General features: G+C 35.0%; 1 protein-coding gene across 3 annotated transcripts; it reads right to left on the bottom strand.

The window, feature by feature from the left end:
• Positions 1–736: 736 nt before the first annotated feature.
• On the bottom strand, positions 737–9,426 carry LOC132603197 (uncharacterized). Of its 3 annotated transcripts, XM_060316142.1 has the most exons (7): positions 8,814–9,426; positions 7,268–7,604; positions 7,109–7,180; positions 6,972–7,016; positions 1,854–3,623; positions 1,407–1,569; positions 740–1,316 (listed from the first exon to the last, which is right to left on the bottom strand). In XM_060316142.1, the coding sequence occupies exons 1-5, from the start codon at positions 9,206–9,208 to the stop codon at positions 3,558–3,560; spliced, it is 915 nt and encodes a 304-aa protein (XP_060172125.1). In that variant the 5' UTR covers positions 9,209–9,426; the 3' UTR covers positions 740–1,316; positions 1,407–1,569; positions 1,854–3,557. The 3 variants fall into 3 exon arrangements, with proteins under 3 accessions (XP_060172123.1, XP_060172125.1, XP_060172124.1); XM_060316140.1 differs by having other exon boundaries at positions 737–1,316; positions 1,854–7,016; XM_060316141.1 differs by lacking the exons at positions 740–1,316; positions 1,407–1,569 and having other exon boundaries at positions 1,580–7,016.
• Positions 9,427–15,605: the final 6,179 nt, after the last annotated feature.

The following is a 15,605-nucleotide window of genomic DNA, read 5'->3' as shown; positions in this document are numbered from 1 at the left end:
TATTATTATCGGTGCGGTTTGCTTAATATTCTTATCGGTTTAGCCGTTAAGCCATACGTTAAGAAATATTAGATTTACATTTCTCCTCCTAACTCCAACAAACGTTCTCCATTTTTAGGTTTGTTAGAGATTATGTCGTGAGATGCATTAGTGAAATGCATGTGGTATTTTATGCTATTCTTCCCATATTGGCACCATTCCCATCTCCTTTTGATCCCTTTGACGTTGAATGAAGAAAAGTGGTTGAGAAATGATGAAGAAGAAGTGGGAGAACTTAGGGTTTTAAAGAATGAGTTGGAAAATTGCAAAAAATAATGAATCTGCTCATATATAGCCGTTACATATGTCAAATGGATGAAATTTTCAGAGAAAATTATGCTTCACGCGCGTTTTGGTGATTGAGGCCAAACATGTAGTCTAGTCAGCGTTCATGTGTGTTTTGCTAACTATCTGGTGATAGTTTAGGTAGGAAAGTTTCACTTCAAATAGTTCAAGTATGAAAAACAAAAAAAAAATAATAGTTTAGGTGTGTTTTTGACCCTTATCTCAATTTTTTTTCTTATCAATATTTGTTTTACACCTTTAGCTAGTGTTATTATGTAGATCATGAGTTTACTGCTCTTTAGAAAGGGTTCATTTGGTTACTTCTTAGAGGTGGAAATTTTTCTACTACACAGTAGACAGACGACCTGATAGTGCATCTCGTTCAAAATTGATATGCATTCATTGCCTGGAATTTGGATGTTTGTATATCAAGTATAGTCATTATGGTAATTGGTACGAGGAGGTGTTTTAAGACATTTTGTTAAAGTAAACTTGCTTTAAGGTTTGGGCAAGGTTTGGGCTTTATTTACCTTAATGACGTATACGGGCAGTGGGCTTAAACTGTAAGCCCGAATCTGATGTTAAAAAGATATAAAAATTATGACAAAGTAGAAAAATAATATATGTATTTAACGCTAAAAAAAAAAAAAAAAAAAAAACCAGGCGTCCACCAAAATAATGATTCTTTCCTCCTAAATATAAAGCATATATTACCAAGCATGTCAAGTTCCATTACAAAAGAGTGTACTCCTATTAAAAGTAGTTACTTTTACTCAACAATATTACTAATTAAGAGCATACAAATCAAATCCTTCAACACCCTCTTTCATTTCTCATCATCGCTCCCAGACTCATTTGCAGCCAACTCCGCCACCTCAACAACCGAACTATCCTCATCATAGAAGTCAATGAAGAAAAATCTTACTACTGTTCTCCTCTCTATCGGCAAACCCATAAAATCGTATGTAGCATTAGCATACACCATTGACAACCTAGTCAAATCAAAATTAGTTAGGTGATAATTTTATTTATTAAAACATTAAGTATAAACATAATTTTTTTATGAAACTAATATTAATTACCATCGGCACGACAAATGTAGGTGGATTAACGTAACGAACCGGCCCCAAAAGGCCATCAAAACTCCATAGTATCATAGTATGGACGAGGAACATTGGCGACAGTACATGACTTGCAGTAAGAATCATCCATTATTGCCCAATGGTCATGCAAACAGGAACGACACTAGAAAAAGAAAAAAAACTCGGAGAATTATTTAACTGAAAATCAATAGAATGTACAAATAGAAGGATGCAAAATCTATAGTTGGACCAATTTACTGTACTTCTCCTGAGAAATGAGTGTTCCTAACATGAGGTGCATCGTCTCTAAGGAAATGGAGACTATGAACACCCAAGTCATTGTCACAGTATGCACATTTCCACTATCCATCAACATTTGAAAGAAAAATTTGATGAGAATTATTTTACCAACCAACAGAAAAAAAACTAGGCAGAAGTTTGCTATACTTGAATTCGCATAGGTGCGGTCGCCGAATTTTTGTAGTTCCACTCAGGTACCATATCACCGCAGTTTCTCATCCCGGCATTATAAGCTAGCTGGAGAAGTTGTGACCCCCTCCTCTTCTGCATAGGGATCATGTTCATCTTCATCTGCCTCATCTTCATCTTCCTCATCATCTTCATGTTCATCTTCATCTCCCTCATCATCTTCATGTTCATTTTCACCACCCTCATCTTCTTCATCATGTTCCACATCTTCCTCACTATATTTTTCCTCTTCCTCATACTCACTGTTGCCTTCAAATTCATCGCTGCCGTCTGAGCTTGACATGATGAAATTGTTTGATGGTTTACTCCGACGAGTTGAGACTTCATTTTATAGCCGAAATCCACCCGCATCGTCAATTTCTTTATCAGAAAATGGCAACTCACTATTATACGTATCAAGGTTCAAAAGAGAAAGGAGAAGTGGAAAGGTAGAAGATGATGTATAGGGTCAGATTGTGAGATTGGGACATAGAAGTAGATGGACATGGACAGTTTTGGCGAGAGAGAGAGGGGTCAAATGTTTTATATTACTAATAAATACAAAGAGATGGTGTTTAAAAGACGCTGTAATGCAGAGAGAAGTCTATTTGAAAAAAGTGCCACCAATCAGAAAGAGAAGCAGGAGTTCCTTTCTCAACTACTGTACCAAAAACTCCAACGGCTAATTCACTTTTATAACAGCTACTCCAACTTTCCGATATGAATCTGACGTCTAAAGAAGCTCTGATTAGGGCTACTACAGGCCCTTCCGGTGAACAGTCCACTGGAATTAATGAACCAAACTATGCTGATGCTCTGAATATGAGGTTAATTCCGACTTCAAAGACCAGACTCAATCACAGGCCACCGGAAATTCACAAAGGGAAATCGGCGGTATTCTTTACCATTGAAGAAGAGATCGAGCTTGCGAAAGACTGTAAACACACTCTAATTGGGAATTTCTCTCATGAGGGTCTCGAGGATATTCGAAGAGATTTTGCTGCATGATTCACTCTTAAAGGTAAGGTAAACATTGGGCATTATAATCCAAAACATATTTTCATGGATTTTAGTCTAGAAGAGGATTATCTTAATAATTATTCTAAGAGGAAATTCATGGTTTTGGGGTCTCTTATGCGATTAGTGACTTGGACTATTGATTTCAATCCGGAGGAAGAAACCCCCTTAACCCCCTTCTGGATTCATCTTCCCGAGCTTAAATGGCATTACTATAATTGGGATGCACTAGTGAGAATTACTTCCCCTCTAGGAACCCTCTGAAAATAGACAAAGCTACAGAGGTCAAGTCGAGACCAAATTTTGCTAAAATCCTTGTTGAAATTGACCTCACTAAACAAAGAAGGGAATTTATTTGGGTTGGAATAAGAAATGATGAAGGGATGGAATGTGGTGGTTTCTATCAGCCGATTGAATATGATTTTGTCCCAGATTATTGCTTTAATTGTAAACACCAGGGGCACTTTGAAGATAATTGTTTGGCTATCCCTAAGGCTAACAAACCTCATAATAAAGGAAATTATGATCACGCCCAAGCTGGGGCTCCTATCCAACATCAGAAGGATAACCTCAACCGAACACAACAACTGAACTCCAATACCAATAGGAATGTTGTCAAGACAAATGCTCAGGCTCTCGATGTTACCAGACATCAAGGTCAAATGCTCACTGATAACAAACATCAAGGTAACCAAGATATGAATCATCCAGCTGGTCCTTCAAGACCTGCTCCTGCTCCAAAGAAGGTTAAAGACAAGAAAAGGCACAATATTCACAATGGTATTAGAGCTAAGCTTGCTAAGAAAAAAGTCATGCAGTGGAGAGCCAAAGCTATCAGTCCTCCTGCTCAAATTGATAAACAAGAACAACTCAAGCAATTGATAGAGCCTAATATTGTTGTTAACGTTAAATCTCGAAGTACTACTCAAAATGAAGGAGCAGATAATGTGATTGAACATATTAATGCCAAGATTTCAGTTCCTCATGCTACTTCTATTCCAGTGAAGAGTTCTTTCCAACATTTGATTCAGCTCTAAGAGAATTTTCAGAATCACAATGAAACAGGGCAACATGCTTCTCCTGTATCACAACAAAGGCATATGAATAGCCATGCTGAAGCAGAATATGCTAACAAAAGACAAGGATCATTTATCTCAAATGCTGCATCATCCCCTACCTCATCCCAATCTATCAGTGCCAATAATATTAATGCTAGATCAGATGGTATACTACAATCACCTATTATGCATCTCAATGTGGTTGAAGAGGACAATGGGACTATTATTTCAGATTCTAAAGTAGCGGAGAAAGCAAAGAACCAAAAAGCCATTAGCTTAGCTGTCCATCAATGAGCTGTTCACAAAACAAATCTGCCCCACCTATACTGGTTTCTCAGGGTCCTTTTCAGTTCCATACTTCCCCTATCCAGACAAGGATTTCCCAGGAAGATACTAATGATATTGTAGAAGAAAGCAATGAAGATGGCAACTATATAGAGGAAGAATAAGAGGATGAATATGAAGAATGCAATTCTACAGATGAAGAAGATCTTATCAGAGCTTTCGCTCCCAGTACATCATGGCTAGATATAGAAGCTGATGATGCGGTTAATCAACTTAAAAATGACACTATTATGCAAGGCAATCTATCTCCTAGAAACAGATCCAACAGATTTGGACATCAAAAAATATTCTCTGGTTCTCTCACAAGGGCAAAAGTAAAGGCATCCAAAAGCAGTGCCTCAACAGCTATGGTTACCTATGATTGATACAATTACATGGAATATTAGAGGGGTAAAGTCCAGAGGGGCTTTTGAAAGACTTAAATTTCTCACAAAAATGCATAAGCTTCAAACTATTACAATACTAGAACTTTTTATTGATAAGGATTATATTAATCTTCACAAAAGATGGATTGGTATGGATAATTGTTGCAGCAACCCCAATGGTAAAATATGGATCTTCTGGACCTCTTTATTTGAGGCCACTGTGATCTTAAATGAGTTTCAACAAGTTACTATTAAGTTCAAACAAAAGGACAATTTAGACATTTCTGGATGACTTTTGTTTATGCTAAGAATAAGGAGCACCTGAGAAAATCTTTATGGGAAAGTTTACAAGATTGTTGCAACACTATTAATGGTCCATGGTGCTTATCCGGTGATTTCAATGTTATCATGGATGCTGAAGAAAAGAAAGGTGGAAATCCTCACAGAACGCAGAAAAGCTGGGATTTTATTGATTGCATGGAAGAATGTGGTATGGTAGATGCTGGTTTTTCAGGTCCTAGATTTACTTGATGTAATGCTAGGGCTAAAAGGCACAGAATATGGAAAAGGTTGGATAGAGTTCTTATCGATCAGGAGTGGACTACGATGTATCCAAGAATCAGTGTAGAACACTTAGCTAGCACAGGATCTGATCATACACCAATGCTAGTCAAGTGTTCTAATACTGATTTTCAAGGTATAAGATACTTCAAAATTTCAAACTTTTGGACTGATGAACCTCAATTCAGAAATATTGTTGAAGAAAGCTGGCAGGAATATTATCAGGGCAACATCATGTGGAGATTTCAGCAAAAATTGAAAAGTCTAAGCAAAAATATCAGTAAGTGGTCCAGGGAACAAATTGGGAACGTTCATAATCATGTCAAAGAATGGGAAAACAAAATGCAAGTCCTGGAAGATCAATATATTGATGCCGACAGAGCTGAGGTAAGAGAAGAAATGCCTAAGGTTCAAGCTATCTATACCAAATGGCTCAAATATGAGGACTCCCTTCTAAGACAAAAACCCAACATCAGGTGGCTAGATGAAGGTGATTCAAATACAAAATATTTTCGTTCTATTATCAATGACAAAAATAAAAGGCTTACATTACACAGAATCAAACATCATGAGGGCCAATGGATAAGTGGAGACAAAGAAATTGGGGAAGAGGCTATTAGACACTTTGAGAGGTTATTCAAGGAAGATGGAAGCCCAAACCTTCAATATCTGGACTGCATCAATCAAGTAATTAATCAAGATGAAAATGAGTCTCTTACTAGTATACCTATGGAAGACGAGCTCAGAGAAGTAGTGTTTGGACTTAATCCTAACAGTGCTCCAGGACCCGATGGTTTTAACGGGCACTTCTATCAAGTATGCTGGGATATTATTAAGAAGGATCTCATGGTACTGTTCAAAGCTACTTCAAAGGATCTTAACTCACTAAGTTCTTCTCTAGCACTTGTATTGTTCTTATTCCAAAAGTTCAGAATCCCTCTTCTTTCTCTGAAATGAGACCTATCAGTCTCTCAAACTTCTCTCACAAGATTATTTCCAAGATCATGAGTAATAGACTGACTTGTATACTTCCGAGGCTCATATCTGACAATCAATCAGGCTTTGTTAATGGGAGACTTATTACAGAAAATGTATTACTAGCTCAAGAAATCATACATGGTATCAGAAACAAGAAAAATGGTGAAATGTGATCATTAAGTTGGATATTTCAAAGGCTTATGATAGGGTTAATTGGCAATTCATAAAGGCAGTATTGAGAAGATAAATTTTTTCTGAAATTTGGGTGGATCTGGTTTGTAGATCTATTTCAAACATATGGTATTCTATATTGATCAAAGGTTCCAGAAAAGGTTTTTTCCATTCTACCAGAGGATTGAGGCAAGGAGATCCACTATCCCCAGCCCTATTTATTTTAGGAGCTGAGGTATTATCCATAATGCTAAATAATCTCAAGTTAATTAAACATAGAACTGGAACCCCACAAGTTGTATTATGGACTCCTTATCCATAATCCACGACTTTACATCTTTCTTTCATTTCTCATTTTTCTTCTACCCTTGACGATCTTAATATCAGTATATAAACAACTACTTCAATGATGAGCCTAGAAGTTTTTCTGCACATTGAAATTTCATGCTGCTATTGGATACATAGGAAACTAAGTACAACAGTTAATTAAACATAGAACTGGAACCCCACAAGTTGGATTATAATGAAAGTAGTATCATCCATACTGAAGATGGAGAAGTACAAATATTATTAGCAGCTTTGGTTAATACTGTTTTACTTACTTCAATTACCTCCACGACCTGAGCTTGTGTCAACTTGCGCAAGATCTGACAGATAACGTATTAAACAATTAATACAACTCATAAATACTGCTTCTTTTGAATTTCAATTTATTGCGTCCTAAATGATAAAGACTTACATTTGCCCATCTTTTATGTCCAGCAGCATCTCGATAACCTAGGTCCTTTTTAATATTTGAGATGAGAATAACCTGGAAAGGTGAAACAGGTTAAAGAAGATTGGGATCGTGATGTTCACAAAACCTGAGATACCAACAATTATTCGAGAGATGCTAGACCTTCCCCTTAGCTTTTTCAAGAATATTACAGATATCTCTCAAAATGCGCAGACCATCTTTTATAAGCACATCCTCTCTATCATCCTTCATCAAACCTCTCTTTCTGATTTCAAGTCTCTGGTGATAGCGCAAATGCTTTCCATATAGGCTTAGATAAAGCATATTGGTAGAAATATGCTTATTTATAAGTTTTCCGTCGTTGGATGTCTCATTTTCCCAAACAACTTGATGACTCAGAATCAGTCCGAGAGTTTTAAGCTCTTTTAATATGTGGAAGAAGTTATTGGCTTTAGTGTTGAATTCCTTGGTAAGCTCACTCTGGGTAATTCCATTTGCTCTGTCAATGCACAAGAAACCATGATAAGCAGATTGATTGAGCAATATCTTGTTACTTGCTTTAAAAAGACAAAGAAGACTCTTCAACTTAAATATGCCGAGTAGGGACAGACACTTGTAGTTGTCGAGGTCAAACAAAACAAATTAAAAAGAAGAAAGCTTCTAAATATTTACTTTGATTCTGCTCACAGTTAGCATGATGGTTCAGTAAGACGAAGGTTCAAATCTTGATAGAGGCAAAAAAGCTAGGTACTCTCTTCTTATTCGTTAACCTTTGAAAAAGTAGAGTTACCTGGTGGAAGAATACAATAGAATAGTCGAGGTGAGGCACACATTGACCTGAATATCACCATTTTCAAAATAGGATTCCAGGTGTAATAAAGAACAAATTGTCTTTTACAAGTTTACCTAAGTTTGATCTCTCAAAAGTTGTTCAAAAAGCTACAACTTTGACCTTATGATGAATATCCATAATTAGGCACACCCAAACGAGGTCTTACAGTGCACCAAGTATGCTTCACTGAGCAGTCTTTTCTTTGCTTATCTTTTTTTTTTTTTTTTTTTTTTTTTTTTTGAGAAGGTAACATTCTTTTCTTTGCCTATATTAATTTCGCGGGATCCATCATCTGAACCCATTCTTTTGACTTAAATATGTATATCGTCTAAGTAAATGTTTTTTTAAAAAAGATTATATATTTAATATGGGTACCTACTCAAAGTCTAGATATACATATTATTATACCGCATCAGGAACTCTAAATCCTAAATTTGCCTGTGCACAATGCATATATATACTTCTGCTACTACCTGTTGTTTCTTGGGCTTCAGTTATCGCATATTTTGCTCTGAATGTAATGCTACGCTTTCTCTATTAGTTGCAATGTCTTATAGGCTATGCCTTTTTTACTTCTGCATTGTCTTTTTCGAACTGTGTTGTTATGTGTTACTTGACTCGAGGGTCTTTCGGAAAGAGTCTTCTATCTCCACGAGGTAGGGGTAAGGCCTGCGTATGCTTTGCCCTCCCCAAACCCCATCTGTGGAAATACACTGGGTATGTTGTTGTTGTTACATTACATATATATACATTTATAATAACACTAACAAATGTATATATATCAAATAGACCAAATTTCTATCACTCAAAACTCACCAATCCTAAATCGTTGAATTGGCCTCAATTACAGGAAGTGATCGAGGAGATGAACCAAACCTTGCAATGGCGATGCGTTGAAGGACTCTTTTGCGAAGATGAAGCGCTTCTAACTCTTGTTTAGATAGCTTAGACTTTGAGACCTCAACCTCATGAATCCTACTAAAGTTATCAAGCATCTGCTCCGGTACAACGATATTCAAATCATCCAATATTTCCCTTTCTTCCACACTACACTTAACCAAATTATTACCGTCTTTCGTTTCGAATTCGAGACCTGGAATGTTAATAAGATTAGACAAAATACCCTTTTTTACATTACCACAGAGGGCAAGGCCGTTGATTGAAAGGTAGGGTTTTAGTTTGAGCCAGAGATTGCTGATAGGAACTGAAGCACAGCCTTTGCAACCTTGTATACATAGTTCTTCAACGGCTTTGTTCACTATTCCGTCCATATATTTAGATGTGAGTGAAAAACAAGTTGAATGGCAAAAAGCAGAGAGGAGTTATGAGGAAGGAGAAAGAGTTGTGAGGAAGGAGGAATTTGGCGACGACCAACGGGTATTTATAGGTTTCTATAGAAGGAAATCACCCAATTTCGTGTAATAAAATAATACTATTACTATGTTAGTCCATTAAGAATATTTTATGCGAATTCTCGGGAATCCTAGAACACAATCCGTGAAAGAGGGATTCAAAATATTCTGGAGCAACTATTTTTTTTATAACGGAAAAAAGGTCAAATTTCCTTAAATTATGTGAAATTGAATAAAAATGTCATTCATTAATAATTTAGTGCAAAAATACCCTTATTATTACTTTATTAGGTCAAAAATGTTTTTTCTGATTTCTTATCTTTTTAGACACGTTATTTTTCTAATAAAAATATTATTTTCAAAAAACTCTTTTCTTGTTTCTTTTCTTTTAAAAATCCCGTTAACTAATAAAAAAGTGAGAAATAATTTTTTTCTTCTTCTTAATCTCGTTTCATCAATTAAATATAATAACTCCGTGTACTTTTTAAACTGATAATATAGATCACATATAAAAGATCACAATAACCCCATTATTAATTTTCATTTAGATAACGATAAAATTTCTTTTTCTAACAAAATAAAAAATATTTTTGTTTCTTAATATTTTCTAAATTAAGTAGGATAAGCATTTACTCATATAATTCATGATTTTACAGTTAAGATACAACAATAATAATGTCATAAAACACAAAAATTTATAACATTGCTTCAAATCACAAAATATCTTTAAAATATCGTCGATGGAGTTATTATTGACCCTTTCTCCATTACACAAAAACTCTTTATTTCAATACAGAACTTTATATGATATTTTAAAACTTTGAATTAAGCTACTTAATTCTTCTTATCTACCAATAAGATATTTGACAACAAGAATCAAGGTGGTGTATTGAAACAAATACCTAATATTTTATTGACTTGAAAGAACTTTTCCCAAATTATATAATAAGATGTGATACTAACTTTTAGCATACAAAACTATAAACTACAAACACATACTAATGACTAATTATAATAATAGCAAAATATTTTGGGGCCTTTGACTCCTCGAGGCGGAAAGCAGATGCTTTAGCCTTATCACACATGTGAGTTAAATTCCTAAAACACTTTCTTCATCCCCACCGACTTAATATTCCTTCAAGGGTGAGACACACCATCGACCACCAGGTAAAATCAATACTACTTAATTGAGAAATTTTCTTATTAACAAATTAAGTATAAACATAATATTTTTATTTACTCTTGCCTCCATATATTTGTATGTGAGTGAAAACAAGTTTAAATTATAATGATTTCTTTAATGAGAATCATATATTAGAAAGAGTAGAGTTTCAATTCTCTTCCGGCGACCGATGAAGGTTCCGGTAGTCGACGGTAAGAGAAGACGTCGATCGTCAAAATCCTAAATAAAATCAAAGTTTGGGGAGTCGAGAATGGAAAAAAAAAACCAAGGGGTATCAGACAAATAATACAACTGAGCTTGTGTCACCTTCCGCAAGATCTAACAGAAAACTTATCAGACAAATAGTACAACTCAAACATAGTGCTTCTTTTGAAATTCAATTTATTGCACCTGGATAATAAAGACTTACATTTTCCATTTTTAATGTCCAGCAGCATCTCGATAGCCTAGGTCCTTTTAATATTTGAGATAAGATGAAGAAAACCAGGATCGTGATTTCTCAAAACCTGAGATACTAACAATGTGCATATTGTGAAAATTAGGATCTTCCATACCACACTTAACCAAATCATTATCGTCTTTCGATTTGAATTCAAGACCTGGAATGTTAATAAGACTAGACAATTTTTTTTTTTACATTACCATAGAGCATAAGGCCGTTTTTTGAAAGATGGGGTTTTAGTTTGGGTAATGAACATGAGGTAGTGGAAGATGATCAGGGTGACGAACATGATCAGGCAGTGGAAGATGATCAGGGTGATGAACATGATCAGGCAGCAGAAGATGGGGTGCTGAAGACGAGGAGATCTCTACGTAGAAGAGGAGGGTCACGACTTTCCAGCTTGCTTATGATGCCATAATGGAAAACTGCGATGCCATGGAACCTCAGTGGGACTACAAAAGTCCAGTGGCTGCATCTATTCATAAGTATCTTGCTAAAACTGATTCGTTAAGCAAATCATAACGTTACCAACTGAAAATGTAATATTGCGAGTCTTGTGAGCTGAATGTCTATTAAAAGCACAATCATTGAAAATCAACCAAATGAATAAATACATGATTGTCACTTCGGACGAATAAGTAGTGGACCAATTGATTAGCACAAGTTTCCACCTCAATATTAAAAAAGTTCTCTCTCTATATGTATGTACGTGTTTTTGCCATTTCCCTCCAGCATTACTTATTTGTGAAAGCAAAATAACAAAAATTTATAAAATTATCATAAGGCTGCAATAGAAACGAGTACAAGAGCTTTTCCTTCTTTTACTGAACTCGGTATCTTATTGCTAAAACACCACTTTATGTCTCTTCTTATCAAGCTGGGAATTTCTTTTCCGATTATTATTTTTATTTATGGCCTGTTGATGGGGTAAGTAAGATTTTGGAGAGAGAAAAAAGTAATTATGTGCTCCTTTTTGGACTACATAATGTAACTTGAAAGCACGAATACTAACTTATATTGGGTGTTGGTAAGTTTTTCTCGGTATAAACAAACTATAGCAAAACATTAGATGCTCGACAAGCAGAGTACTTCGTCTGTTGTTACATGTTAACTAATTCTTCAAGAATCAACCACTTGCACATAACCATATCATACTATTGTTTGGAAGAATAATTTTTGGAGGGTTATATTTGAACACTTTTTAAATAAAACGGGGATAAAATTTAAATTGTGACCTAAAAAGGGACATTACGTAAATTAGCCATAAAAATAAGGGAAAATTAAGCTGAGTGTCCATTAGGGTATCTAGTTTGCCATTTTTAGCCCAACAATCCACTTCTTACTCTTACCCATATATACCTTTCGGCTATCTATGTTACCGAAATTTTAGCCGACTTCAATTCCATTGTTTCGGTGTACAAGGACTTCCTTTTAATACGACGTCGTGGCCTTTCGCTTTGAAATCTGAATATCGTGAAACCCTAGCCTAGCCTAAACCTCTAGGTTTGAAGGTTCCTCAAATACAACAACAACAACAACAACAACAACTACTACTACTACTACTACTACTACTACTACTACATACCCAGTGGAATCCCACAATATGGGGTCTGAGGAGTGTAAAGTGTACGCAGACCTTACCCCTATCTTTGAAAGGTAGGGAGGTTGTTTTCGAAAGACCCTCGGCTCAAAAGATAACAAGGGAAAACAAGGCAAAAGAGTCAGATACAGACAAACATATCAAAGCAATGAGAAAATGAGAAATAACAAGAGCGAAGAAGTCCTGATAAAACAGTCTGAAAAGACTAGACCCAACACATAAAAGCAGGAATCAAAGGGCAATAAACGGTAGAGCAAAACTACGCCTACTAGTGCGAAAGAAAAGGCGAGACTACCTACTAGCTTTCTATCCTAATTTAAGTCCTTCACAACCTGTTATCAAAGGTCATGTCCTCGGTAATCTGAAACTGCGTCGTGTCCTGTCTAATCACCTCTCCCCAGTACTTCTTTGGCCTACCTCTACCTCTCCTAAAACCGTCCATAGCCAAATCTATAACAGAAATAAAAAGAATGTCAATTTACTATTGAAAACATTAGGAAGAAGATCAACGCAGCTCTCTCGAATCCCCTTATTTTGTTGCCCTTTTTCTTCTCTTTCTTCTCAATCTTCTAATAATTCCATTTCCAATAATAGCTCATCAAATTTTCATTCTTTGTATAATTCATCTAATAGAATAAAGGGTTCTCTCCAATTTTCAATGGAAGAATAAAAATCTCACTGATTTTAGAATTTGTTGAGTTGTTCGATGAGGGAGACAATTTATTATTAGAAGAATTCTCTTTTTGAGGTGGTGTAATTTTCACCGGGGAATAAGAGATAGTGGGGACTTTGAAGTTGGAAGGAGGCAGAGAAGATTTATGGCCGACTGATTTGGTTATTTTTAGAGTGGATTTCGGGTGACCGATCTGAACTTTTGAGTCCCCGAGGGAATACATTGTTTATACATAGTTATACAATATTCATACATTACTAGTCTCACTGTACGCGCAAAAATTACAGTGTGTACCTCATTTAACAACAAAACTACAGAAAATAATTGGACTTAGCTACGAACTTTGTCTAATCGTCGCCATATTGCTTGTAGCTAAGAATAGTTTTTGTTAATTGATTACTAATCCATCGCAAAAGAGGATTAGCGACGAATTTTACTGTTTAACTTTATGTCCCTAATTCATGTTTATTAGTAGTGAAATAATTTAATATGTAAAATAATTTTGAGAGTTTTCATTTGTTCGAATAAGTGTAACAAAAAAGTATGACAATTAATTTAGAATATTTTATTTTCTACTATTTCATCCTTGTTAGAAATGCCCAAATAATGTCCTAGACAAATTCATTCTTTAACTTGAAATCTGTTTTTTAGGTAGTTTAAGTAAAGAAATTAAAGGATTTATATTGGATAAAAGTTCTAAATATTAAGACTTCAACCCCTAGTCCAAATTGGGGAAAATTTTAATAGGTAAATTTTAACTGATCTCAAAGTCCTGAAGATTAGGTAAATAATTAAATGACTATTTTACCCACTGTAAAATACTATTCTGCATACACGCGTGTGTACCCTACGTAGATGAGTGTCTTTGAAATATAAAAGGTCGGTCAAACCCTATAAGAATAATTAATTAATTGTGATGATAGATTTTAACTTGCGTTATATAGGACTTTGAAGTGAAATGTTGCTTAAATCTTTTCTCAACCGGAAGGTCACTTTGAGTACGAACCAAACTCCTCTTGATTGCACGGAGAACAAATTTTTAAACAAAAAACAAATAAAAAATAGACATATACGGACTACACAAAGCACCACCAACAACAATAATAACATATCCAGTATAATCTCACGAGTGGGGTCTGGGCCGGGTAAGATGTACGCAGACCTTACCTCAACCTTTATGAAGTAGAGAGGCTGCTTCTGATAGACCCTCGACTCAAAAGAAACGAAGTCAATGTAAGGTTGCAAAAGAAATAAGACAACAATATCAAGAGACCAAACAAATGAAGCAACACATCGTACTACACGCAAAAGTTTAAAGATTTACACGATACCAAAATAATACTACTAAGGCAAGGAGAGAAGGAGATGAAAGAGCTATCCCCCCCCCCCCCCCCCCCCCCCACCTCTCTCTCACACATCACTACAAAAAAAAATCTACTACCTACTATCCTAATTCTCGACCACCAAATCTTCCTATCTAAAGTCAGGACTACACAAAGCAAACAGAGAATAATTACAAAGCAAAATGGAGGTGACAACTTTATGAAAATTCAAAGTAATAGTAACTAAGTTCTTCCTTGACCACCTTCAGTTTGAGAGACAATATTACAATATATGTTAAATTTAAAACCAACAACTACTTTCCGAAATCAATAGTGACCTAGATGAAGTTGGTAAAAGGCATTAAATTTTTTTTGGGAAAACCAAAAAAAAAAAAAATTGAACCTTACAAATTTGCATTATTTAGTGTTTAACACTATAATTGATGAAACAATATTTTTCCTTCTCTGTAATGTTTAACTAATTTTTAAAAAAAAAATAATAAACACACCAAAAAATATATTTTTTGTAAATGAACTTACTTTTTATCAGTATCTAGCTATCATCAGAGACATGATATGAATTTATTTTGTACGTCCAACTTAAATCACGCTGAAGTACATGTTTACCAAGGAAAAAAAAATATTATTGAAAGTGCAATGCAATCAAAATCAAAATTTTAAGACATAGGTTCATCTCAAAATAGATAGAATATGCATGACATATTTACATATAACTTATCCACTTAAAAATGACCAGGGTTTTCCGTTATCACTTGCAACTTCCAATGAGATGCCCAATTAGAACAACTTACCTTTGAAGTATTAATGGTTTGCAAGCACCTAAAATTTTCTATCCCTTACCAGTACGAAGAAGAATCAAAGAGATATGTTCAGTAATTTATAACAAATTAAAGAGATGTCATAAAAAAAAATCAACTGAAATAAAAAACACACGAAATTATCAAAAGAGGAGAACTAATTGCCAGTTGTTGTTTTTTAGCTATAATTACACGATTAGAGCAATTGCTATAGACAAATCATCTTATGCTTACGTCATAGAGTTTCAAAAGTCGTAAACTGTGATTTCTACAACAAG

Source organism: Lycium barbarum, chromosome 1, assembly GCF_019175385.1.
Source record: "Lycium barbarum isolate Lr01 chromosome 1, ASM1917538v2, whole genome shotgun sequence".
Classification (NCBI taxonomy): domain Eukaryota; kingdom Viridiplantae; phylum Streptophyta; class Magnoliopsida; order Solanales; family Solanaceae; genus Lycium; species Lycium barbarum.
This window is presented reverse-complemented; position numbering and strand designations above follow the sequence as displayed.

Excerpts from the sequence above, each read along its gene's own strand:
- LOC132603197 (XM_060316140.1), bottom strand. The coding sequence starts at position 9,208 with ATGGACGGAATAGTGAACAAAGCCGTTGAAGAACTATGTATACAAGGT. Across the intron at positions 7,181-7,267 it reads TTGAAAAAGCTAAGGGGAAG|GTTATTCTCATCTCAAATAT; the intron begins GTCTAGCATCTC and ends TCACCTTTCCAG. Across the intron at positions 7,017-7,108 it reads GACATAAAAGATGGGCAAAT|ATCTTGCGCAAGTTGACACA; the intron begins GTAAGTCTTTAT and ends GTTATCTGTCAG.